Here is a 27040-nt window from a genome sequence, read left to right as displayed (position 1 = left end):
TCACAATTGAACGGGACACCGATACAAATGTAAATTATTGAGAACATGCTCTAACTTGGAGTTCATCGTACAAGAATCTAAAGATCCATCACTAGTCCAAACACCAAAGAAAAAAGATTAAAAAGGTGCTCTAAATTGACATTTGCATACTCACAATCACAAAAACAACAAATTTCGTAGTAGGTTACTCACGAGCTACGACAACGAGTTGCTTGCCAACATTTTTGCCAGAGAAAAGTCCAAGCAATGCCGAAGGAGCACTTTCTAAACCTTCAGCAACATCTTCCACATATGAAATCTTGCCCTCCTTGATTAGAGGTAAGATCATCTCGAGGTATTTTGGGTAAAGATGATAATAATTGTGAACCAGGAATCCTTCCATTCGGATACATTTTGAGACAAGGCAAAACAGATTGTGAACCCCTTCAGGCTCCACCAAATTGTACTGCGAGATCAATCCGCATACTGGAATACGGCCATGGAGTCTCATATTCAACAAAACAGTATCAAGCATCTTCCCTCCGACATTCTCGAAATAAATGTCGATGCCCTCAGGGAAACACCTAAGCAAATCAAATCTAGTCAATTTCTTGAACCTAAGACTATTCACAATAAGGATAAGTAAGACAGCTCAAGCCTGTCAACGATAAAACATATCCAAAATAATGAAGGAGTTAACATAAGTTTGTGTCATCTGTCGTAAAATTTTATTATGAACAAGAGAATATATGCAATAAAATAAAACTAGGACGAGTGCTAGTTTTTAACAAAGAGGGACATAAGCAAGATTTCTTTGTGACTTATAAAATGGAGTAGACCAATTATATGCATTAAGAAAATTAACGTATACACCAACAAAATAAAGAGGACCTTATTTACCTCTTTAATGTTGCATCTAAATCTTCCTCTTCCTTATAGTTGAAGGCCTCGTTAAATCCAAATTTGTTTTTCAATAAATCAACCTAATAATTACGAGGAAAATGAGAATCACATAAAAAAGATTAAAATAAAATCAACACAACAACTCCAAATCATTACCCAAATGCATCAAAGGCTCCTGCGAATAGTGCGGAATGGGGTAGAAAGAAAACCAGGTCTAGAATACGGTTTAAAAACCAATTTACTTTATTTCATCATAAACCATTATCAGAGTAAAAATTGGGTCTTTAAATCGTTTTAAAGCCAAAACACACTTTTTTTACCACGCGAAATGAAAACACTCGAGTAGTAGCAAGGTAATACAAAAATCTCCACGTTCGACTTATTCATACAACAATTTCAATTAACAATTCACTTCATTCACAAGCTTTAGCCGTAGTCCTCATGATGACACAAAGAATAAATTAAAGTAACATATATACCTTCTCTTTGCTACCAGCGCTTCCAACAACATAGCAACCGGCTGATTTTGCAAATTGTCCAACCAGCTGCCCGATTGCCCCCGATGCAGCGGACACAAACACTCGGTCTCCCTCTTTAGGTGCCCCAACCTCATAAAATCCAGCATACGCCGTCATACCGGGCATGCCTATGGAACGACATAAGCTAAGGATATAATTAGAATCACTACATTATTTAAAACTCGTACTTCGCACATGTTGATTAACTTGCTATTTTTATAATAATTTATATATTTAAAAGTGAGGTAGTCCTCTTGGTATGTGTACCCTCTTGGTATGTGCCTCCTCAAGAGCAAAATCTTGTGGAGCATTCTTGGCCTGAGTCCATGCCTAATAGACTTCGAGCATGTCACCCTCGGGTGGCTTACCTGGTATACGTGGTTTGCAGGCTATCACGTACACCCGAGGGTTTACCCAGTGCGCACCGAAGGTAGCGGCTGCGGGTTCCCTCGTCACCAAAAAAAAAAAAAAAAAAAAAAAAAGTGAGGTAGTCTAATCTAATAATTAGTGAAATCGTATTACTATTAATATTTTCGTTGTGCAAGAAGGTATGTCATTATTTTCTTTTACTATGTTGTTTTTGTTAATACGTATCGTGATTCCTGGCTCAAGGTGTACAAAAGCCTACAACTAATACATTAAAAAGACTAGTAAAAGTATTTATTTATTTTTCATATAAATAAATATGGTTAATATTGAAAGAAATACTCTTCTAGCAGATAGACGACAGTGTGTATCATTCTCTTTTATATAAATCAATATCTATCTATCTATATTAATAAAGGAAGCTTTTTTCGAGCGATTATAGAGAGTCCAGCCTTTCAAAACTACCTAAAATATTTATTTAATGAAAATATATCTAGAAATAACAACTAAATCTATAAAATCTATCTATATTATTAAAGGAAAATTTTATCTAAATGAAGAAAAAGGAAAAAAAAAAAAAGGAAAACCAAACCTTTATAAAATTCTAAGAGCTCTAAGAAACATATTTAAAGAATTTTAATTTAATAATCTGAGTTGAAATCACGTACACTACTTTGTAGTCTTTGTGTTAGAGTGAAAGTTTTTATTGTTACAATTTCTATCAAGTACTAATTAATTGATTTATTAATCTCTTAAATATTGAAACGAATTTGATACAACTTCAAAGACTTTAACATGTATTATAAATAAAAGCTCTTGTGTAGACGTACAAATTGAATCTAATTTTATTGTGAGGTAGGATGAACTTTGTTGTGATATTGATTGTGCGTATTTTTTGTGCTGCTTAAATTATAATGTGATTGCTTGCTTATTGCTTATGATCATATTGGCTCATATTTTTACTATATAGTTTAACTAATTGTGTAATTTGTTTGTAATTTCAGGTACAATATGAGGTTATTATATGTGTGTGTACAATAATTGTATTATACTCTTCACAAAGTTTACAATTCAACGTCTTTCTGGTTTCGCGGAATTTTTTTATTTGCTCAGAGACACTCATCCCTTTATTTTTCTATTTTTGCAGCACACTTACATTTGCTTCGGAAGGACTTCGTGCATTATTGTGGTATTTGCGTAGGCTCTATACAAATAAAATTATTAACAACGTTAGAGTTAAGATTATTGGACGAAAATCGGAAAACAAAGCCCTCTTTACAGTAATGTTACAACGTCAATGCCAAATAGGTAGCTAATGCTATTACCATGTTCTTTATATTCGATTTATGATTTTTTAATGAGTGTTACCCTTCGTTCATAGTTTTATAACTAAATGCTTTTTTTTTCTTTTCAGGATGGACTAAGAAATTGATCTAAAAGTCCATTTCACAGTATTTGTATTACACGAGTGTTTAGGGGAAAAACCCAATAATGTATTGTTTCATGTAGATAGATTTTATAACTATGCATGATTTGTTATTCTCCTACTTTACATGATATTATGTTTGTCATATAAATTCATTGTGCAGGTATGTGTGTACACACACCTTGATAGATACAGATTGTATAATTAGGGATAAGTGTCGCAAATAAATTGTTTTCCCAATTTTTCTTTTACATTCGTTCAATATTCTTCTAACTATAGTCCCAATTTGGACGTCACTCGGTGGCGTCCTATCACTATCCAATTTTAATATGAGTCTGATCTCTAACATGATTGACAACTTCGGATTACTTATTTTTTACTTTATTTTATTTCTTTGTCTCACAATACTTGCACGCGAGACTTACTCAAAAGATATGAGTGGATGACCAATTTCTGAAGTACTCCGTGTGGCCGTATGGTCGTATGGGTGCACCTTAGGTGTTATATATTAGAAGTTGTATTAAAGATTTCTCTTAACTTTTGAATAAGACCCAAAAACAAATGTAAATAATTCAATCGAACAGAAAAAGTATGAGATAAATTTAAAACGTCAATAAGAGTACATTGCATTAAGAGTTTACAACACAAGATGTATAGTATTTATATCAAGTAGAAGAAGACAATATCAAAACTTAATGTGGAAATTGTATGTTTTCTGAATTACTTGCTAGGGGTTAAGTCACTATACATAAGCTATGTCAAATATTGAGCTATCTTTGATATTTTTCTTTTTAGACGAACGTATTGTGATACTAACTTAGAGACTTATATAAGCCAAAAATATGATACCAAAGACACAAAGTTAACGGGTTTGGGTTGATATTTAATGACCATTTATATAAGTGGACTGGAAATATGACACGATATTTAACATGGTCGTGTTTGAGTTGAGCTATCTAAACATGAACCTAATAAAATAACATATTTATTAAATTAATCTTAATTTTATACGATTATGATGAGAACTAACTTATAATTGGCTAAATTTCTTATACCATTTGTTGTGTATAAAAGCTTAAGTATTCCAACACCCCTTTTAAAATGTGTTTGATACTAATAATAGACTTATAGTACTTATAAGTTATAATGACCATGTAAAGTTAGTCTTAACTATTCGAAGAGCTTTTAGTGAATTGTAAATGTATTCGGATGACCCTGTTCTTTTCAGCTTAATTTCACTTCTTATTAAGCTCACTTCAGTTCAGTTAAACTCAGCTGATTTCAACTCTATTCATCTGAGCAAATTTCAATTCAATTCAGCTCACTTTAACTCAATTCAGTATAGTTTAGCTCTATTCAGCCAAAAAGAACAAAGAACATAGCCTTTGTAGATGGGAGTTGACAATTGTATTGGTTATTTATAACTTAACGTTTAACGGTGGTTTAAGAGACAGAATATTACAAGTGGCCCGGGCATCGCCCGGGCATTAAAGCTAGTATATACTTAAAAGAGGAACTTTTGAAGCGATTTCATTGGCTATTGTTTTGGAGCGATTTCATTGGCTATTACATTTTTTTAAAATAAATTGAAATTTTCAAATATGCATAAAATATTTATCTCAAATATACATAAATAAATAAAAGATAAATTTTGGTTGGATTAATAGAATATAAGACTAATCAACAACTACCATTATAAATTGTCAATAACAATGTTAGTCATCCCCATTATATTGCTCCCTTATTTTATTATCACCTATGCGTCATGTCAATATCTTTCCATCAAACCTTAAAGGGTCAAGCAAAGAATCGGGTTCAGCATCTTCAATCAATGTTCAATGAGTTTCAGCTAACGGGGATCTGGCTAAGCTTGAAGAGCAAGTTATCGAAGTACTTCGTGAATGGAAATCCGAGCTTGATGAACCCACCCCTGCTTCTTCATTCCGTGTTTGTAACTTCGCCTTCCTTTTAGTTACTTTGTCTAGCTTTTGTTATCAGGGTGGAGGGACTGGAGACTAATGCTTGATATGGTACACATGAAGAAAGTCTTGGATCATTTGACAGAAGAGTTTTCTATAAATTCAAATAAGTCTTTTACTTTACGTATTCATATATTTAGTCTATATTATGTTTTTAATCAATAATTCTATTAATTCTTAAGGTAATAACCGGTTTAATTTTAGTTTCATAGGTCAGTTGCTTGAATTATACGTTACGTCAATATGTACGATCATGAAGAGCAGTTTTATTTACAAAAGGGTCGGCTAGCCAAGGGTAGAGAGGAGCGTTCATAGACGAGTACAGAGACGTCATGTATTTTTGTTTGGCAGTAGTGAAAGCAAAGGTAGAGCCATGGATGAATAAGAAGGGTGTGCGAAGAGTAATAACGATATACTCCGTATTAGATTTATAATCATACACTGATATTCCCTACTTTTGATATTGCTAACAGTTGGTTTGTGTAATGCGATGTTAATACAAGTAATGTTCTAAGTATTTAATCTTTATGTGTTCTACGTACATTGTCTATTCAGAGAGTTATGGTATAATATTAACCTTCGGTTACCGTTCTTATACGAAGAAAGAAGTCTAAAATTCCGATTTTGTTAAGAGTATAAAATTGATCTTTAATACAATTGTAAACAGTATGAAAGACTCTAATAAATACCCTACTATATACTATTCTACAAATACTATGTATAAAACAAAGAAATAAAAAAATTCCATAAACATAGTTAATACAAATACTATGTATAAAACAAAAAAAAAAAAAAAAAATTCCATAAACATAGTTAACTAGATGTAGTTAACAATTTAACTACAAAGGCTAAATTAATAACCTAGCCTTAAACTAACTAATGGGAGTTAATTATAGTTTGTCACGTGTCACGATTTCATTGGTTGTGTATAGAAAAACTCATACACATTACTCCATCAGTCCGGTCATTTGTGACACTAATTCATAATACAATAGGCAAATGAACGTAATGTAAACAAAAAGGCAGATAATTACTACTTATATATGATTGAAGCTGAACAGAACTAAACAAAATATAGCTGAGCTAAATTATAATTAAGCAAATTGATATTAAGCCAGAAAAAACAGACTCTTAAGGAGTTGTGTTCATGCCACTTTTTTAGGGCGATTTAATGAAAAGTTTCGTTCCAAACTTAGGATAAACTTATGAATAGATCCGTTCATGTGTTTGAATTTGATTAAAATAGACAAATAACAAAGGGACAAAGGGAGTATATATTTAAGCAAAAAACGTTTCTCTTATATTTACACAATGTCCAAACATTTTGTAAAATGGTCTACCTAAAAGAACAATGAACACCATGGAGTTCTTTTAAGGGTAACAATTCCCACACAGATTGACCATATTATAGGTAGATCGATATTGCTTCAAAAGCAACAATTCAGAATAAATATCAGAAATTATTTTTTGATATTACCCGGCCAACGGCCGGGCGTGAAATCTAGTACGGTTATTATTGGAGAAATTAAAAAGCAATAAAGGACAAATGAAATGATCCTCAACACCAAACAACCATAAATATAAATTCAAGTTTTTTGATCGAGTAAATGTTACCGGATTACCTTTATTTAAAACTAAAAAGTTCCAAGCTAAATCCCACCCAAAAGTTATAAGAATAACCGTTCACCAAATATTACTAAAACTCTAGTTTTTGCTTTTGGTTCAAAAGGGCTCAATGTGTCGCCTGCTAAGAATTGAACTCTCAATTTCATGATTGAGATAAGACTGAAGAGAGCTCTTACTGCTTGAGCAAATTCTCGTTCTTAGATTACTAAAACTCTAGTAGACAAAGAAGATTACCGAGAATTCCCGTGTAGTAGGAAAGAGGAACGTCTGTATCATCGATTTTGAAAAGCATTAGTACCTCCGGTGAGGTTATAAGAGTGTATTCCTCGCATCCAGTAAGTCCCCATATCAAGTCACCCTTCTTGTAATTTGGATGATTCGATTCCACAACTTTGGACACTCCTATACTTGTAATTGGCTGCAAATAATAATTAATTAATCAACAATTAAGCTTATTAAGAGACAACCAACCGTAATCTTCGTAATTAAACAGTACGTGACATAACAACCAAGGTTAAGCAAGACACTACGCTCAGGACAATAGCAATGGTTGTAGTTTCATACAGTATGCATGAAAATATGAAATAGTACGGTATGAATTACCGATCCAGGAGTGAAGGATTCAAAAAACGAGAAACGATCATGAGTGGACATACGACTTCTCATGTAAGGGTCACATGACAAGTAGAGATTCTTGAGGAGAATACTAGTAGTATCATTTGGAAGTTTGAGGGTAATCTTGGCATCCCGAATGTCCATGTCCGACTCTTTCGGAAATCCGACGACATAGTTCTTCAACACTAGTTGCTTGTTATTCACTTCTTGGTGTTCAGCGGCCATCTTTTTTTTTTTTCTTAGGTAAATAAGTGGGAATAATAGTGTAAATTGAATAATAATAATATGGAGGAGTAGAATAGACAGTACACAAAACATGGCATGCTCTACTCATGTACTCATGTTCTCATGTTTACACTAAAACTCAAGGACAACTGGAGTTAAATTAAAGGGCACATAAAGGATAATGTCCCTATTCCCCTATTTGGGAGTTAAAGGGCACATAAAGGATCCGAATTGAATTTCAAGTTTTTTTAGCGATAAAGACCTGAACTTACTCCGTTTAGCGTTAATGACAACTCTACTAGCTTTCATCCACCCTCCGTCACTTAGCACATTATTATAACATTCATAAAAATTCATTAGTTTTTACTTTTCGCTTCTAAACGCATGCATCAAATCATTATTTAACCTATACATCTACTGATGTGAACTTGTTCATGCAAATCTTCATTCAAAAAGGCAGATTTATGCCCATTTAATGTACAATAAAAATCATGAATCGAAGTTAGTGCAATAACAGTGAGGATACAGAATGAACACCAAATGGAACAGAGGAATCTCACTGGTGCAATAAAAGATCTAATCGCCTTGAGCCCTTCACAAATTAGTAATAGGTGAATAAGTATTAAAAAAAAAAATTACGCATTTGGTTTGGCGATTACCCCATACAACAAGTCTAAAGATTATACGTTGTCTTAATCCTCTACTCCATCTGTCCTAAACAATAGTTATCTATTACTCGGCATCTTTTAATGTGAGGGAAATTCAAACATAGATAAACGGTTGACTAAAACGGAAGAACTACTGTGTATACAAAGAGCAAAAACTGTTATGGCCTGTGGGGAGCATCACAACTATAAAGCTTATTTGCTTAGTTTGTTAAGGTTCGTGGCAATGGGCATTCATGCGGAATGATCTTTTGTTTTCAAAATCTGTGTTTAGGCTTACATATTGTAATTTATTTTTGGGATGTGCTTTTTCACATACGGATTTTACTCTTTCACATACGACTTTTACAATATTACCCTTGTCATTTTTATTCCCTCACCCAATTAATTTTCTTCTCTCTTCCCTCATCTCCCTTCACCGGTCCAGTTCACCATTTCCGGGTCACATCCGCCGATCAATCCCTGGCAAACGTTGCCCCAAACAAACTACGAAGTATTAAAAAATGCATGAACAATAATCAAGCAACAAAATTAAATTCATTAGTGTACGTTCAAAGGCTAAGCAATCATCCATTTCGTTAAGAAGCGGTTCATAATCAATATCAGTACATATGTTCATCGTCATCATCATCGTTACTGTCGTCGTCGGAGCAAACATCGCTCTGGACGAACTAATTAGTATTATATAAAAAAAAAAAAAAAAAAAAAAACCATAACAGCAACATAGGAACGATGCACTCCCGTCATCTTCCTTCCCCACCATGACACCAACACCATCCCTGTCCGAGCCGACACCCAGACCAACCACTCTATCCTCTAGCCGTTTGCACCACCCACTGCAGTCCAGCCGTACCCCCAACCGACAACCCGAATCTGACGCAAACCAATCACAGCACTCCGTATTTAAGCCGTCCTCTCACCATTCACATCGCACCACCGTCACCGTACCACCCCTAGCCACCGCGCCCAGAGCAGCCGTCAACCACCGTGCCTTCCATCACCCATAAACCCTAATTAATAATAATTGCTTTGCATATTAATTTCACTAAAAATTAAACCTAATAATTTCAATAAGACGTACTTAATAATTGCTAAAAACGAAAATTACTTCACTAGTGAAAAAATTACAATTCATTATTCAAGTTTTTAGATTAATTAGATTGGATTTTAGGGAATTTGTATACATAAGAGAGAAATTTGATTATGATTAGGGAAAGGGTATATTATGGAAATTTTATGAAAAAATGTATGCAAAAGAGTAAAATTCGTATGTGAAAAAAAGTAATTCCGTTATTTTTTTGCGGTTTCTGAGATTTTTCCATATTTCCAATGGAGCCAAAAACTCATTACTCTTTGATTATGGATTATAATGGAATAAATTAAAATGACTCACTAAAGTGGTTGAGCTTCTTTCTTTTGTGAAGTAGCGGTCCTTCAATGCAGTTCTCAACGCAATTTTCATCTTGGGTCATTCGAAAACAGTCTCTTTGTGTTGCTAACACAAAGGTAAGGCTGCGTACATCCGACCCCCCTTACCCCGCAATTTGCGGGAGCCATTAAAGCACTGGGGCAATGTTGTTGTGGTGGTGGTGGTTAGAGGTGGCAATCGGGTCAGTCGGGTCGGGTTTGGGTCGGGTCACGTCGGATCGGGTCATATCGGGTTCGGGTCATATCGGGTCGGCATACCCTTTCGGGTCGAGTCGGGTTCGGTTCGTTATCGGGTCGGGTCATTTCGGGTCGAATGATGTATCGGGTCGGGTCGGGTTTGGGTCGAGTCATTATCGGGTCCGGTAACTTAATCGCATTACTATAATTTTTTACCATTAAATTTATTTTTTAACCTATTATTTGGTTTAATTAATTCATTACTAAGTCAAACATATTAATCTAAACACAAAATCACTTTCATTTTGATCAAAATTAAGCTTAATAATTATCGGGTCATCAATTTAATCGGGTCAGTATCGGGTCGGGTCAATATCGGGTCGGGTCTAGGTCGGGTTCGGGTCGTTGATAATCGGGTCGTACCGGGTTACGGGTCGGGTCGGGTCGGTTTCGGATGCCAATTTTTCGGGTTCGGGTCGGGTCGGGTTTGCTTGGGTTCGGTTGTGGTCGGGTCAGACTTGCCAGCTCTAGTGGTGGTTTCTTAGATTGAATTATTGAAATGCATCCGTACTTTACTACTTTCTGAGTTCAGTTACACCTTGCAACGCAATCTTTACTGTCCTCAAATGACATTTGCATACTCACAAAAACAGGAAACTACCTAGTAAGTTACTCACGAGCAACGACAACAAGTTGCTTGCCAAAATTTTTGCCAGAGAAAAGACCAAGCAATGCCGAAGGAGCACTTTCGAAGCTAGTGCAATAACAGTGAGGACACCAAATGAGACAGAGGATTCTCTTTAGTGCAATAAAAGATATAATCGCCTTGAGCCCTTGACAAATTAGTAATAGGTGAATAAGAGTAAAAAAAAAATTACGCATTTGGTTTGGCGATTACCCCATACGCCAAGTCTTAATCCTATACTCCATTTGTCCAAACCAATAGTTATCTATTACTCCCTCCGTCCCGGTCCCGGTCATTTGTTGTCCTTTAGTTTTTTAGCAAAAGCAAAGGAAAAAGAGGAGAGAGGCCAATAAATTAAATGACAAGTGGAACAAATTGAGTGTGAATGAGCAAATTACTCATCAAGTTCATTCTTAAAATAGAAAGGACAACAAATGACTGAGACACCCCAAAATGGAAAAGGACAACAAATGACCGGGACGGAGGGAGTATCTTTTAATGTGGGGGGAAATTCAAACATAAATAAACTATTGACTAAAACGTAAGAACTACAGAGAGCAAAAACTGTGGGGGGCTTGGGGCCTGTGGGGAGCATCACAACTATAAAGCTTATTTGCTTAGTTTGTTCACGTTTGTGGCAACTGAAATTCAGGCGGAATGATCTTTCGTTTTGAAAATCTGTGTTAAATCTGTGTTTAGGCTTTCGTATTATAATTTGATTTTTTGTGGTTTGTGAGATTGAATTATTGAAATGCAATCAGTACTTGACTACTTTCTGACTTCACTTACACTGTAATTCTTTACTGTCCTTCTGACATTTGCATACTCACAAAAACAGGAAACTAACCACTTCGCAATACCAAAAAACAAAAACAGGAAACTACCTAGTAAGTTACTCACGAGCAACGACAACGAGTTGCTTGCCAACATTTTTGCCAGAGAAAAGACCAAGCAAAGCCGAATGAGCACTTTCTAAACCTTCAACAACATCTTCCACATATGAAATCTTGCCCTCCTTGATCTGTGGTAAGATCATTTCTAGGTACTTTTGGTAAAGATGGTAGTAATCGAAGACCAGGAATCCCTCCATTCGGATACGTTTTGTAATCAGGCAAAATAGATTGTGGACTCCTTCAGGCTCCACGAGATTGTACTGTGAGATTAATCCACACACTGGAATACGACCATGGAGTCTCATATTCACCAAAACAGCATCAAGCATCTTTCCTCCAACATTCTCGAAATAAATGTCGATGCCCTCGGGGAAACACCTAAGCAAATCAAATCTAGTCAACCTAAACTGAACCTAAAATGGCAGCTGTCTATTTTATTTTCCTATTCACTTCTGGAATTGTGTATGTATATGTCTATGGTGGGCATTCAGAAAACTAGCCTATACAACTAGAAAATAAAGAGGGTCTTACCTCCTTAATGCTGCATCCAAATCATCCTCTTCCTTATAGTTGAAGGCCTCGTCAAATCCAAATTTGTTTTTCAAAAGATCAACCTAACCCCAAACATAAGGGAAATGAAAATCAGATGAACAATCTTGAATAGCAACACAACTACAAAATCAATACCCAAATGCCTCAAGGGCTCCTGCAAATGGCAGGAACGGGATACAGGGTGACCCACGAAGAAAATCGGGTTGTAAAATAAAATTTAAAAAATAATTGCGCTTTGTTCCATCATGAAGCGGTAACAACGAAAAGTGGTTCGTTGACTCAATTAGAAGCGTAATTTTTGCCACTCGAAATGGAAACACTTGAATAGCAGCATAGTCAATTAACACTCAATTAGAATGCATGGTGAGTAGGTAACATACCTTCTCTTGGCTATACCAGCGCTTCCAACAACATAGCAACCAGCTAATTTTGCAAACTGTCCAACCAGCTGCCCGACTGCCCCAGATGCAGCAGACACAAACACTCGGTCTCCCTCTTTAGGTGCTCCAACCTCATAAAAACCAGCATAGGCCGTCATACCGGCCATGCCTACGGAGCGGCATAAGCCAAAGATATAAAATTATTGTTTGGTCATAACAGAAGGGTACAATAGTAATAATATAGTAAACCTACAGAGAAGCAAGACTACAACCTTCCCTTGGATCTGTTTGTGCAGGCATGCACAGAGCATCCTTACAAGCTTGTAATTTCATTTTATCGGAATATATGAATAATATTGAACAAATCAATAAGCAATAAAGAACAAATGATCCTCAACTGCAAACAACTACAAAGAAATTATATCTTGTTAAGTAAAAGTTACTGGAATACATTAGAAAGACCCCGTCATTACCCCACAAAGAAGCTAGAAGAAAAACCATTAACCAAATATTTTTATAGAGCGTGCCTATTTCTTTAGGAATTTCAGGTTTCTTGCATAACATCAAATCATAACACACAAAAGAGCAAGTAAAAGTACCTAGAATCCCTGTGTAATACGAAAGAGGAACGTCTTTATGCTCAATTTTGAAAAACATATGTGCCTGCTGCGGTGATGTGATAAGAGTGTACTCTTCCCATCCAGTAAATCCCCATACGAGGTCACCTTTCTGGTACTTTGGATGACGGGATTCCAGCACTTTGGACACTCCATAACCCGTAATAGGCTGCAAACATTCATAATCACAATCATCAGACAAATCATTTTTTTTAAACTTAAATTCAACTATTCTCCACAATCCTTGGTTTCAAAACTAGACCTCAAAACCATATCAAGATCATTATGTACAAGTTTCGAGTTTAGACTACGATAGCCAATATTTAGTTCTATGAGTTCATCTATAAGTTGAAATGCGTATATACATGTACAAGTTAACCAACAGCTAATCCTCCACATTCACAAAATCCCGAGTTCCCGAGATCATACTTCAAATTTCTCAAAGAAGCAAATGAGACCATAAAAGTGATATCTTTCAATCCTCAACGGTTGCAATCCTAAACTCTTAAAAAGAATGAACTTGAGTGTACTGTAGCTATGAATAGTACCACCCAAGTTCACCCCCTACCGTTGGATCTTGCCTTTAGATCCCCACCCTCCAATTCTCTTTCATTCACAACCACGCCTTTTCTTCTACTCTTTCCCATCTGCTCAACTGGTCCACTCATTTCCTCATTCCTTCACTTCTCAGTTCTCCCTCATTCCTCAGTTTTCATTCCGCAAAAACTCTCTATTCTTGCTCAAAGGTAATTTCTCCTTCTTATATGCTATCCTTGTACATCGTCCTTGATACTCCGCTGTCATTCTTGGTTTCTGGTCTTGGCTTTTGAACTCTTTTTTTTTTTTTTTTTTTTTTTTTACTGTATTCCTGGGATTTTTGGTTGCTAATTGGATCTGGCTTTAATAACCAGGTTGTCGTCGTGTTGGTTGGAGTTGTCTCGGCTACAACGTTAGAGATTGAGCTCAGAACATGAGGTATTGGTTCTAACCCTAATTAATTATTTGGTTTTCTTTGCTCTGAATTAGGTTTTTATGTTTATTCGGTTTGATTTCCAAGGATAGCATCTCTGAATCTCTTATTTTCAATTTATTTCCGTTTGCTTTCCTTTATGTCGGAGTGTTATAATGATTTTGAGGTCGGATAACGGTTAGATTTGGTACTGCCTGAACTTTGTTTACGTGGATTTGTGGTTCCGTGAGCAGTTTTGGGATTTCCAGTTTGATTAAGATGTGGTTAAGCTCCTTTGAGTGTCAATCCTGTTACTTATGTCTCCTCAAAGGTATTTTACTCCTTAAGCGATTTGGCTTTCATTTTTTTGTAATCTCCTGGTATTTACTCCTTATTAGGGATTCTGCGTTCTTTTTTTTTGTCTGTTTAGGTTTGGTTCCATTTTTGGGGATTTCTCACAGTTTGAATCCGCTAATTAGGTTTGTTTTCAATTGTTATTGGTTATTATTGATTTATTACTACTACTATTGTTATTACTTTCATTATTATTATTCGAATTATTTCTGATCTCATTATTATCGCCACGATCCCGGACCTGAAGTTGTGGACACGCACTAGATTCCGGGGCTGGATTTGGCATGAGCTTGGAGTTATTTGGAGCTTTGAGGAGATGCTTAGCTACTAGGGCCACTGTTTTGGATGGTGCGTTAACCAGTTATTATTAGTATTGTTATTGCTATTTCTTTGTTAGACCTGTATTCACTCTTCAATTGATGCGCGATCAGTTTTGTACAGTCATAAGATCAGCCTTATTGTTGTCTCTTTATCGATTGTATTGCGCTTTATCCTTGTTGTGATTGCATTTTTCGTGGACTGCGGTGTTCCCGAGTATAAGGCGACAAATGCCTTTGTGTTGTCTTCTCCGCCCAATTCGTGGTGTGTTTAGTGGCATGGGCATTGGGTTACCGTCTAAAGCCTGCCTGTTTACTTATCTCTGCAGTCTTTTTTTACCTTTCAAGATTTTCTGATCTGTGTTAATTTGGGATTCTCGCATTTCCAGGTACCCGCTCTTTCCAATCTCCGGTGTTCTTTGTTTGCGCCTTGCGGTGGAGCCGGTATTATATTCGACTGGCTGTGTACTGACTTTTTTTTTTGCCTTTTTCAAGCACTTTATAACCTCTGTTCTTTGGAGTTTCTTGCATTGCTACATTATAGCTAAGAATAATACCTCCTCACACCACTTTCTGCCGTTGATTTCTCCCTTGTGATCTCAGATTCTTGGCCCTTCATTTTACTTTCACCTGCAGCCACTCTTTTTGCCATTCTTACTGCCACTCTACTTCACTCATTCTCTGTTCTTTGGAGTTTCTTGTATTATAATTATTATTATTGCTATTATCAGGAATACCAACAAAGCTTAATAAATCAAGAAAATTTCAAACTGCAATTTCCACCACTGGGCCCCATCAACTTGCTCGCTCAGCAGCCAACTTGGAGGCCGAGTTAAGAAACTGGAGAGCTTGTTTTGCATCGTGGATCACCTCTCAGAGGTCCTATATCCACGCGGTGTCTAGCTGGTTTCTCAGATGCATTAGGCTGTGAGCCCAACACTTCGAAGTTACCATTCTCTCCATGCCACTCAGCCGGGCTACACCCAATCTTCGGGCTATACATCCAATGGACCAGGCTCCACGATGCAGTTGGTGAGGCTCCTGTGCTAGATAGGATGGATTTCTTCGCAGCTGGGATGGGCTCTATCTGTGCTCAGCAGTTGAAGGAGGATGCCCTCTCAAACCCATGGCAGCGGTTCCCGTAGATTTGAAGACACGAGTACAAGCATGGAAGTAGTTGCATTCGAACAAGTTGAGAAAGTTATGACACCCAAGAAAATGGCAGAGGTCGCAGTTAGGGTACTGTGTGCAGGAATGTCAGTCGCAATGAGCTCACTGACAGAGTTTGCCATTAGTTCAGCCGACGGTTATGCTGAACTTGTACATCAATGGGAAAACGTGAAGTGGCGTACATCCTAACTTGAATTCTTTCTTTGAAGCTGCTGTGAGGAAGGAGATTTCAAGCGATACTGATAGAGAAACAGGATGTAGTACAACAATTTCGAATGTTTCCAATCATTTAAGTATGTATTCCCCCACCGGTAAGATGACGGCTTCACTTGCTTTGTCTCTCCCATTGGTTGCCCTAATATTGCGAGCATGTTACTTGTTAGGAATTATAAAAATTGTTAACAAGTCGTTATTTGGCGTGAGTCGCTACTGCTCTGTTGCTGTGAAACCATCATAAGTCCTCGTGCCTTTAGTAGCTGATATTTCTTGTTTGAATTCAGTAAAGCGAAATTGCTCCTTTATTGAACGCATTCGTACATTCAATTTAGTGTAATTTATTCATACATTAGTTTTCCATCTTTGTTGAGGTTGTTTACAAAGTCCTACTAATACAAATTACCTTAGCGGCTTACCATACTGAGATCCCTTGAATGAGTTGAATCTCAATTGCCTATATGTTACAGATCTTACAGTCTCACTTCTTTCCTGTAGTTACATAATTTTGTATGAACTGATCCTCTGTGTATTTACCCTTTTCTTAGATAATTGTCACTGCTGGAGAGGATTGTTCATGCCGTGTATGGGGTTTGGATGGAAAAGAACTAAGAATTATCAAGGAAAATATGCAAGTATGTCTCTCTTCAGTATTTTTTTCCCGTGTTGGGATCTGTCAGTTGTCGATATTGAATTAGAACTTAGATACCTAGCCGCTGCAGGATTATGACATTATTTATGTACTTCAAATCTATATGTGGTTCGTGACTTGTACCAAACAAACTAATGCTCCCTTCTTATTTTGAAGAGGCATCCTCCAGAAACATCCTTTTACTGCATCAGCATTCAGCACATAGTGCCTTTGTAACCAGAGTGATTCCCATTGAGTTCTACTTGATGAGGTTAATCATGCAGACCTATCATGGCTCATGATTCACACAATTGAACATACTTTAAACTTTTAAGTTTAAAAGGAGCACATACTTTAAAAATAGGACTCCTATTTCCCTTCCTATTTCTGAAAATGCTATATATTCCCTAATAAAAAGGTGTATATGTCTTTTGATGATGAAATTTAAACTACACAAATTTTATACTTGAATGACCAATGTGCTATCTGCCTATCTCCTTAGCTTAACCATACCCCAAACCAAGGCCACTTCAGTGTTATATCCCCCTTTTTTTTTTATAAAAACGTTTTGTTCAGCTGGGAACTAGGATCGAACTCAGACCTTGTTGGATGACGTGGCGAGGTAGTTCTCGTTGTGATATTTGATTAAGTTCGACAGGGCTGTGAATCAATGGGTCTTCAAAATAAAGACGCCGAACTTAATTTTAAACGAAATTTGAAAAGAACCTTTCAAACCTTGGATTTTGAGCAAAACTTGATCGTTTTTATTTATTTCTTGCAAACTTGAATGAAAAAAGAAAAGGAAAATATGCAATACAAGACATGGTATTTATAGGTAATTAAATCTATTCCTATTCGAAATAAAAGAATGCATAATTCCTTTACTTCTGTGACTCCTAGCTAAGCCAAAACACACAGCTTCATATTCTCTTACTCATCAAGTCATGATCGAATTTCGACTCGATTTCTGCTGACATTATACTTGATCTGTTCAGTGACCAATATACTTCTTATCTAAGTATCAATCTTCTTATGTGGATGTTGCTTATCATACTTGGATGGTGAATTTCTCTTCTTTCCTTTTTATTGATAATAGCTCTTAAGTCTTAAGGCTACATTATCCTTGGATTTCTTCATGTTGCAGCTTAATTATCCATCTGCATTGTCCTCATTTGAGCAAATCACTCAATTTGCCAACGGCAAATGATTGGCTTCATTTTTTGACTATGACAGAACTCTTTCACCTATTGTTGATAACCCCGACATGGCATTCATGTCTGAGGATGTTAGTTTTATCTTGCCTATGTTTATTTGGTCACTTTCCTTTTCTATTTCTCAAAAATTTATAAGACAGTTTTACCTGTGAAACCAACCCATTATACATATAATTTAACGAGTTATACGTAGGGATATTGGTTGGTGTCACATGTGAGACAATCTTATACCAGACTCACTGTTATAGGGATAGTCCTTTGATCGACAGTACATGTGATGGCGACGTATGTTTTTCCTCAGATGCGTTCTGTTGTGAAAGATGTGGCTAAACATTTCCCAACAGCTATAATTAGTGGAAGAAGCCGGGATAAGGTGGATTCCTGGCTGCTTCTCAATATTTTTTTTTATTCACTGATATCAGTTGCAAGAAGTATACATATTATTACCATGTTAAATATGTATTTTCTGCTTTTATTTGATTGTGGAATAGTCGTCATCATCGTCTTCGTGTGCATGCAGGTTTATGATTGTAGGACTGACTGAACTGTATTATGCCAACAGTCATGGGATGGACATTATGACCCCTGTTAAAGGCTCTGCCTTTAATGGGCACCCTAACTGTATCAAGCTAACTGATAAGCAGGTATTTTTTTTATGAAGTAACTATAAGAAACACTTGCCGGAATACCGTCATAGAGGCAGAATATTAATTTACAAAAGGGACTTGTAATCAAATAACACTAAAATTCCTTTACTTCCGAGACACGCCTGAAAACCCTGAAAAATTTAAACAAAATGCCGATGAATGGTTTTTCGAGTGCATGGTACTTTTAGTTGATAATATCAGTTACCAGAAAAAGTTCAAGGGGCAAGGAATTGGTTGTCGCTTGAAATGCATCATATGTTACAGGTCTGTCTTTGACATTGGATTTCTTATTACTTTATCTGTTTTATGATCCAGGATTCCATGCCTATTAACTCTTTGTCTTTACCTAAGGCGTTTGTTCTTGTTGCATGATTAATATTGATCTGCTTCTACATGCTTTTGTCGTGGACACTAATGTTTTTGTAGGAAGCCTCTAATCGTTTTGAATATTAACTGATCTTAAACTCTTGAAGTGATGTGTGAGGTGTATGGGTAGACCATAGACGGCACCACCGTGCTCACATGAATTTGAACTGATTTACTATTAGTGGTAGAATAGCAATACTGACATGCCGAGAAGATCGTTGTCGGGTTTGGTACTGAGAGCGTGACAAAAGTTTCTTGACACTCTTAAGGGAGCCAAGGGTGGAATATCAACTTGGAATTTCATATCGGTTAGATTATTATTCATGTTGTGTTGTTTATCATAAACTTTCAGAATTTGCAACATTTATGGACTTACTCTCAAAACTCGTCTTTAGAAATGGGGGTGTGGTTAGCTAATACTCCAGCCGTTCCGCTCATTTGTTTCCCTTTACTTTTGGCACAAATGCCAAGGAGAGGGGAAGGGGCTGTTTAAGGGTAATGTTGTTGGATGACAAGGGGATAATATTGAAATTGGATGATCAAATAACCCATTAAAAACATACCTAATATAGATAGGTAAACAAATGACTGATACACCCAAAAATGTAAATGGTAAACAAATGACCGGGACCGAGGGAGTAATATAAATGACCTTATATTAACTTGTATCTTAAAGTAGCGTAATCGGTTTTAGCTTTAGTTTATCAAGGTGCAAAATGACAAGGTAATTTAACAAATTGTGACTCTCCTGTTATGCTTATTTAATAGATTTTAAGATGAGCTTATTGTGAAGGTTCCTTTGTTCTACACATATCATGAGCTTTGGTTGCCCTTGTTATTGTCGAATTGTTGTACAATATGAAACTAAAGATTTCGAGACCAAAGAACACCTTAAAAAAGAAGTGTACAACTTTTCTTTGTGTGTTTTTTCCTTCATTCTTGTATAGAGTGGTTGTTATTGTCTTTTGATAATTTTACATGCCTAAGTACACCAAAAATAGGTCTCTTTGGTTACGGAAATTGTTTGTTCAGAGACCGCGACATCCTCGACATAAAAAGAGTGAGAGAATTCACTGAAATTGAGTGGTGTATCTCTTTCTAAGTTTTTTCGCAAGGCAAAAGCGTATATGATTTTGTCTGTGGTCGCCTATTCATTTGAGAAACTCATTTCTTTTCACTGAATTTGAATGTTTTCCTCGTCACAGAGGGAAATCCGATTCTTGTTGACCTTCTAGCTCCAAAGCTTGTTGGGAGAAGACACGTAGGGACAGCCTGGATGACAAGTACTTTTATTCCTCAAATGTACGTGTAAGTCGAGGTGCATATGTATTGTATGTGACCACTGTTTTTTAATCATGCTTAGGTTTATAGAATCAGCCCAATACTAGAACCTGACAAGGTGGACGTTTCGGGCGATATTCGAATACTGAGTCACTTGAAGAGTGAAGAGTGGGGGTGCATCCTAGAAGTTGAAGGACTATGGCTCAAATCAACAAAAGAAGATCAAGGAGATAAAGATAGCTATTCACATTGCATATTTCAAGAAGCATTTTTTTTAAATGGGAATGTATCTTAGGGAACACTTAATTCTAGAGGAAGTTTTAACCGATTTACTGATTTGTTTTTCTATTACAAGAATTGAACCATTTATGTCAAGCTATGTAAATTCTCGTAGCGAGGGGCATTCTTATGGCTCACTATCAGTTTTCAATATTATCAAACCTCCGCCTTATAAGAGACCTTGGAAGACGCACAAAGGATAGCTAAAGCTTAAGGTAACCTGTTTTGATAGCAAATTGGCAAAGTAATTAACATTCTATTCTATACGCCAACTCACGGTACCTCAACAGGATTCCTATTAGTCTTTTATAAACGATTAACAAAATTGGACATGACGCGAAACTAAATAGCTATATTTTTAATGAAGCGGATGCTTAGTAACATGCCAAATTGCTAACTATACAAGGCTGCATTTTGTGTATTAAGTACTTGGCTATTTTGCAGAATTGTGTTTTGCTCATGACATGAATTTCTCATTTTGCCCCATTCGAGTCATATCGACTTAGTATCTAGGCGTTGTTTCCTTCCCCTATTATGCCTTTCCGGTGTTGCGGACTTTAACCGGACTTGTTATTCAACTGTTAGCCCATACATTGTGGACCCGAAAATGTGCACAAGTAGGAACGTTAACCAGCCAATGTGTCTGAAATGTTTGGCAACAAATATGGTGTAGTAGTTAGAATGTTGTTCTAAAGCCTTGCATGTGATACCCACAACACAATCCTATAAACCTTTCGACAATGGATACCAAAAATCGGGGCTCCGCGCCCGGGAGGGCGCGGCGCAACGACTAGTAACATACAAATGTACACAACCTTACCCCTTAAGCCTCCATTTATATAAAACACCAGCTACATCAACAATTTAAATACCTCTCCTTTGATTGTAACAGCTTATACTTAGGAATGTAAACGATTGAGTATCGAATATTCTGCGTTATTTTACTCAAATTTTGGACACAACATTTTGTACAAACTTAATTACTTCATTGTTACACAAATAATTACTACTACGTTTTTTATACTCCGATACAAAACAAATACTCCCTCCTATTCTATATTTTCTTCCATATTTCCTAAAACGGATTATTCATGTTTTCTTCCTTTTTTTATTTTGAAAACTTTTACTCTTATTTTATTCCTCCCTCTCTCCTATCACCAAACCCCACCCAACTCTTTTACTCATATTTTATTACTTTTCTTAATGTTTTGATCTCACAATTCTTTATTTAACTCCTAATTATTTATCCCCTCCTATTACCAAACCCCACCCAACTTTTTTACTCTTATTTTATTCTCTCCTTAACACCGTGCCCACTAACAAGGGGAATAAAATATTGAATTGGAGGGAGTAATTATTTGTTTACACTTTGTATTCGTTGTGAGAGGTATTTTAGTTAATGGTAAATGATAAACAAATGACTGAGACCGAATGAAGTAAACTATTGCCCAATATGAACCTTAATTAATCGATTAAAAATCATAAAATGAGACATTCACACTTACTCCGTATTCGTCTCAATCATTTATTTACATTTGATAAAACACCAAGACAAACAAATCATTGATTATTAACCCCCAAAATGTATAACATCATCAATTAACAATGCAACTAAATAATCGTTGACATCATTAAGCTAATAAACAATCATTGTTTCATTTAAAAAGGAAAAAAGCAATAACACGTGAAATTAAGGAGAACAAACGCGGGTATCAAAGGTAAAACAAATGACTGAGACGGAAGGAGTATAATATACCGTTCCGGGAGTGAAGGAATCAACATAAGTAGGACGATCATGTTTGGTCATACGACTTCTCATGTAGGGGTCACATGACAAGTAAAGATTCTTAAGAAGAATACTAGTATTATCATTCGAATCTTCTGGAAGTCTGAGGCCAATGTATTCAAAGGTTCACCGATCCTATTTCATACTCCCTTTATCTCATCAATGATATTTACATTTGTTTTATTTCTCCCCTTACAAAATAAGATAAGTGTAAATTATTCATTAGGACAAAGAGAGTACTAAGGAGTGTTTTGGGTGAGTGAATTACTCACGATGGTCAACAATGAATACTCAACGATTGACATTGTTATTGAACTAGGCCCAAAACAAGGACTACATTCTTACTGAACTGGAAGACCCAGCCCAAACTAAAAAGACTACATTCTTTCTAAACTAAGCCCATTACCGTTAGACCATCTTTATCGGTAGGTTTAGTGCAAGTTCCTGGGTAAATTTAAAAAAATTAATAAAAGAAAATAAAACTAAAAGCTGGAACGAGTGCTAAAGTCGGTCCTCTGCAGAACGCTTGGAACTAGTTTTAGCCCACTTTTTATATGGTACGTGGCTACAAGTCATTGGGTGAGAGGGTTTAATTAAAAAGCATAAAGAAAACTCTTTGTAATTAGTTATTTAAAACTAATTTTATTTAAATTCTAGACATTAAGCCAAAAAAATAATTAGAACAAGATTCATAATTTTTTATGCTCTACAAATAGAGACCACATATGATATACTTTAGAATTCGTTCTAATTTTCCGTTAAGGTAGGGCTGCAAGACCTACGGATAAACTAACAAAATCGGGAGCTAGGTCTTGCAAGTAGGTTAAGAAGTATATATTAGTATTTTAATGCAGGAATTAGGTCTAACTAGGGCTACAAGAACAACTGATAAACATGGTCTTATATGATGGTGTAAACCATAAAATTAAATACTTGTAATAACCCTAATAATAAACCCGATTCGTAAATATCGACGACGTTTTAGTAAATATCGACGACATTTTTATTCCAAAAGACAATTTTGCCCTTCACATCTCACTAACTCTCTTCATTTCTCTCTAAGTCAAAAAATCCCCAAATATTCCCAACATCAAACACCATCACCACCTCCTACCACCACGCCGCCACTGCCGTTTACCGCCGCCACCGCTACTGTTCATATCCGTTTTTTTTAAAATTAGCTTTGTAATTGAAATTAAATCGTTTATTGTTGTTGTTAATAGATTATATGACTTTATTTGTTAGTTTTAATTGATTATATGCTTCGATTTGGCTAGTTAATTGAATTTATTTTTGATTATTTTAGGTTTTATTAAACTTTATTGAATTAGTTTTGAAAGATAGATTATTGTAATAACCCTAACAATAAAGAGGAACAAAAGTAATACTTCCTCCGTTCTCTTATGATCTACCCATTTGTTGAATATATGAGTGTAATATTTTAATAAAATGGGTAGATCATATGAGAATGGAGGAAGTATAAAAAAGGGTTATTTCATGGAAATAATCCATACTATGCTCTCTCTTCTTATATTAATTATCCTAACGTTTAACTGTGAATAATCTCATCTTTAACGTCATTTAACTTGTATTAGACCAACCCCTTTTTGACCTGTTTCTACCGGATTCTAAACAGGTGACCATATATGTCCAATTATCCTTTCTAATTTTCCTGTTTAATCATATCTTCCATTATCTTTTCTTCATCTTCATTTCTTCAATTTGTGTTTCTGCTTCTTCATTTATTCATTTCCTTTGTTTATTCTCTCTCTTATTTCTTCTTCTTTCTTTTATTTCCTTCTTGCTCCTTAATTTATTACTCCCCTCTTCTTCAAATACAATTTTCTCTTCCATTTTCACTACATTCAACACCACACTAATCCAATCATCACTCCATTTTGCTCCTCCATTTACGCACAGTCTATCTCTTATTAAGCTGAGAAATTCTGACGAAAGTATGAACCCCCAAATTCTGACGAAATTAAGCCTAGAAATTCGAACAAATCCATCAAATTAAGCCCAAAAATTCAAACCAATTTGATTCACATAATCTTGTAAAAATAATTGGGGATTTTAGGGGAATTTTAGGGTTTGGGATTTTGATTTTTCAGGGTTTATTTGGTTGAAATTTGGTTCAATTAAAGTGTTGCTGAAATGAAGAGGATTTTGGGAATCAAATTGGGGGAAATTAATCTAGGGTTTCATTGATTAAGAAATTGAAAAGATTTGGGGGAAATAAAGTTAGGATTTTGTTTTGTCAATAAGAAATGAGTTCAATGGTTAAACAGGTTTATTAACACAAGGATATCGGTTGTCTAAATAACCCTTCAACTAGTTTACTATACAAGTTAAATGACGTCAAATATGAGATTATTTTCAGTTAAACGTTAGGATAGATTAATATGCGGGGAAGTGGTAATTGACCCACATAACTTTGAAAAGAGAGGGCATAGAATAAATTATTCGCATGAAATAATCCCATAAACAAACATGAATTTTTTTATTATTGAAAGGTTGAAGTTTACAACTTTCGTAGATCTTTCTTGATTTCATTCTAAAGGCTAGGGTTTTGTAGTGCTACGAGGGTATTATCGACTTAATCTCATTGAGAAATGATGGGGTCATTTTGTGACTTATTTCATTCTACCTACAATGAGTTGTGTTAAAGTGTTACTCACTTGGTTTCGATCATTTGTTTGCCTTTCTTATTCTTCATGCACGTATTGAGAGATCAATCTTTCGTACTCGATTATCTGTTTTTCATGGCCCTTTTTTTATTGATCGTGACAATGTAATTTCGTACCAATTTTACATAATAAATGTACCTATTTTATTTTTAATCATGATTTATACCTATTTTATTACCTTTAGTATCATTTTTTCTTGAAATTGTAAAATTATCTCTCAATAAACTTATTGAAAGACCGACCGTCTCTCAAAAGACTTACTCTGACTGACCTCTTTAGAGCGGCATCCAGGTCTGATTCTTCTTGTTGGAATATGTGTCCTCCGACAATAATGCGATCACAACTGTCGATCATGATGATCACATGTTTAAATCTCATTTTAAGAATACATGTGGGATGTAATATTTTACAGTCAACTGGTCCACACATATCGGTAATGATTGGATGACTAGAGTTTGACATTCGTAGTGCGACGGTGGTGATCAGTTGATCCCCTTAGGTCATACCTATAGGGAAATACTCTTAATTGATTATTTAATTAATCGTATGCCGATACGAGTTAATTAAATTGCTTAAAATTGACGGATGATTTTGTGTGTAAAATTAACGTGTCTTATTGTAATTCGATTAAATTAGATACAGTCTAAGTAATTGAATTGTTTTATTACTTAGATAAAATTATTGTTTACGAAACAATTTGGAATTGAAATTGAATGAATAATTTATTATAAATACAAGACGTTGTAATTTATAATTTGATAAACCGTTTTGGTATAAGTAATTACGAATTACTAGTCGATTTTGTAAATGACATATTTTATGAGTATGTTGATTTTTAATATGTTAAAAATACATTATGGTGTAACATGTCATGTAACATGTGACACATGACAAAATTGACAACGTGACAAAATAGGTAAAATTGACAAAATTGACACCTCCCATTTTATATATGTACCGAAATTGGAGGAAATAAGGTTAATATTGTGATTTGATTATGTTAAGTGGAAAAGATGATGATTAACCTAAATGACTAGCCTTGCATGCCTATGATTTCTTGGGTAGAAAAACTAGCCCATGCATTGGGCACTCTCCCTCCTCCAACCGGTTTTGCAAGAGGAATTATAGAGTTTTTCCTCTACAATTTTTTATTTACAACTTCAACCAATTTTTCTAGTGTAAGAAAAATATAATTCTCTCTACTATTTGTGAGAATCTTAGAGAAATAAAACCACAAAAATTACTCCCTCTTGGACTTATTTATTCAAGAGCAATTATAAATATTTTGTGTCAATTTTATAGTAAGACTTATATTATTTCTAGTACAAAATAATATTAGTTATTAAGAGATTTCCTTGGGTATTCACATTTGGGAGAGGTTCTAGATTGGACCTTTTTTTTTGTTCATCCATTTTAAGGAAAGCTCAAGAACTAACAAATAGGTGAATTTGTTGGTGCCCATAAAACCGAAATCATATAGTAAGATTGATGATTTCTTCTCTTATCTTATTTATGTTTGCATGCATAATATCTAGAATTTATTTTATGACTAAATAAATTTGAACATATATGAATATGTATATTAATGAGATTAAATTTCTAACAAGCGGTATCGTGAGCCTTAGGTTGTTTGCATGCAAATCGGTTTATTGTTTTTCCGAGTTAATCTAATTAACAAACAAAACTTATAAATTTGTGTTTATTATGACATATCACGAAATTTATTTGCATGTTAAAGTTTCTGGTCCTAAAATTTATTTAGGATATTTTGGTTTATTTATGGATTTTATTGTTCATTTTATATAATAATGGCATTAAAATGTGATTTTTATGATAAAAATGTCATTTTTGGACTAAAAATAGCTAAACTTCGAATTTTTCAGTGATTTTTGGATATGTTTTCACATATATTATCTACTGATGGCCTGTAAATGTTCATGATAAAATGAGTGGTTTTGCTCGTAATATGGATTTTTCAAGTTAAAATTGTATTTAAATGGGAAAATAGGTTAATATGAGTAATATTTCGAATCCGGTCATGGAAATTTAGTATGTTGTCACATTCAATTTTACAAGATTTGTGTAAAATATTTGGCTATAATTAAGTCTTTA

General features: G+C 35.2%; 2 protein-coding genes and 1 long non-coding RNA gene across 3 annotated transcripts; 1 reads left to right on the top strand and 2 right to left on the bottom strand.

Moving 5' to 3' along the window:
* On the bottom strand, positions 1-7865 carry LOC141606177 (2-alkenal reductase (NADP(+)-dependent)-like). Its single transcript, XM_074425209.1, has 5 exons — positions 7401-7865; positions 7032-7215; positions 1362-1528; positions 880-962; positions 1-563 (listed from the first exon to the last, which is right to left on the bottom strand). Exons 1-5 carry the CDS (start codon positions 7728-7730, stop codon positions 185-187), a joined length of 1143 nt encoding a protein of 380 aa, XP_074281310.1. The 5' UTR covers positions 7731-7865; the 3' UTR covers positions 1-184.
* Positions 7866-11395: 3530 nt separating this feature from the next.
* Positions 11396-22546, bottom strand: LOC141608416 (2-alkenal reductase (NADP(+)-dependent)-like). Its single transcript, XM_074427773.1, has 6 exons — positions 22533-22546; positions 22212-22344; positions 13017-13203; positions 12414-12586; positions 12017-12099; positions 11396-11863 (listed from the first exon to the last, which is right to left on the bottom strand). Exons 1-6 carry the CDS (start codon positions 22544-22546, stop codon positions 11485-11487), a joined length of 969 nt encoding a protein of 322 aa, XP_074283874.1. The 3' UTR covers positions 11396-11484.
* LOC141609285 (uncharacterized) lies at positions 15830-18251 on the top strand. The gene is made up of 3 exons (XR_012527341.1): positions 15830-16135; positions 16586-16672; positions 18184-18251. It is a non-coding gene; the product is annotated as an uncharacterized LOC141609285 (long non-coding RNA).
* Positions 22547-27040: the final 4494 nt, after the last annotated feature.

Source organism: Silene latifolia, chromosome 10 (genome assembly GCF_048544455.1).
Source record: "Silene latifolia isolate original U9 population chromosome 10, ASM4854445v1, whole genome shotgun sequence".
Lineage (NCBI taxonomy): Eukaryota > Viridiplantae > Streptophyta > Magnoliopsida > Caryophyllales > Caryophyllaceae > Silene > Silene latifolia.
The sequence above is the reverse complement of the archived record's forward strand: the minus strand, read 5'-3'. Positions and strand labels throughout refer to the sequence as shown.

Coding starts and splice junctions, on each gene's coding strand:
- LOC141608416 (XM_074427773.1), bottom strand. Junction 13,204..22,211: donor ATTCCTTCACTCCCGGAACG/GTATATTATACT, acceptor GAATGTTTGCAG/CCTATTACGGGTTATGGAGT. Junction 12,100..12,413: donor GTATAGCCAAGAGAAGGTAT/GTTACCTACTCA, acceptor GTTTGGGGTTAG/GTTGATCTTTTGAAAAACAA.
- LOC141606177 (XM_074425209.1), bottom strand. CDS start 7,730: ATGTTTTGTGTACTGTCTATTCTACTCCTCCATATTATTATTATTCAA. Junction 7,216..7,400: donor AATCCTTCACTCCTGGATCG/GTAATTCATACC, acceptor TATTATTTGCAG/CCAATTACAAGTATAGGAGT. Junction 963..1,361: donor GCGCTGGTAGCAAAGAGAAG/GTATATATGTTA, acceptor CGTAATTATTAG/GTTGATTTATTGAAAAACAA.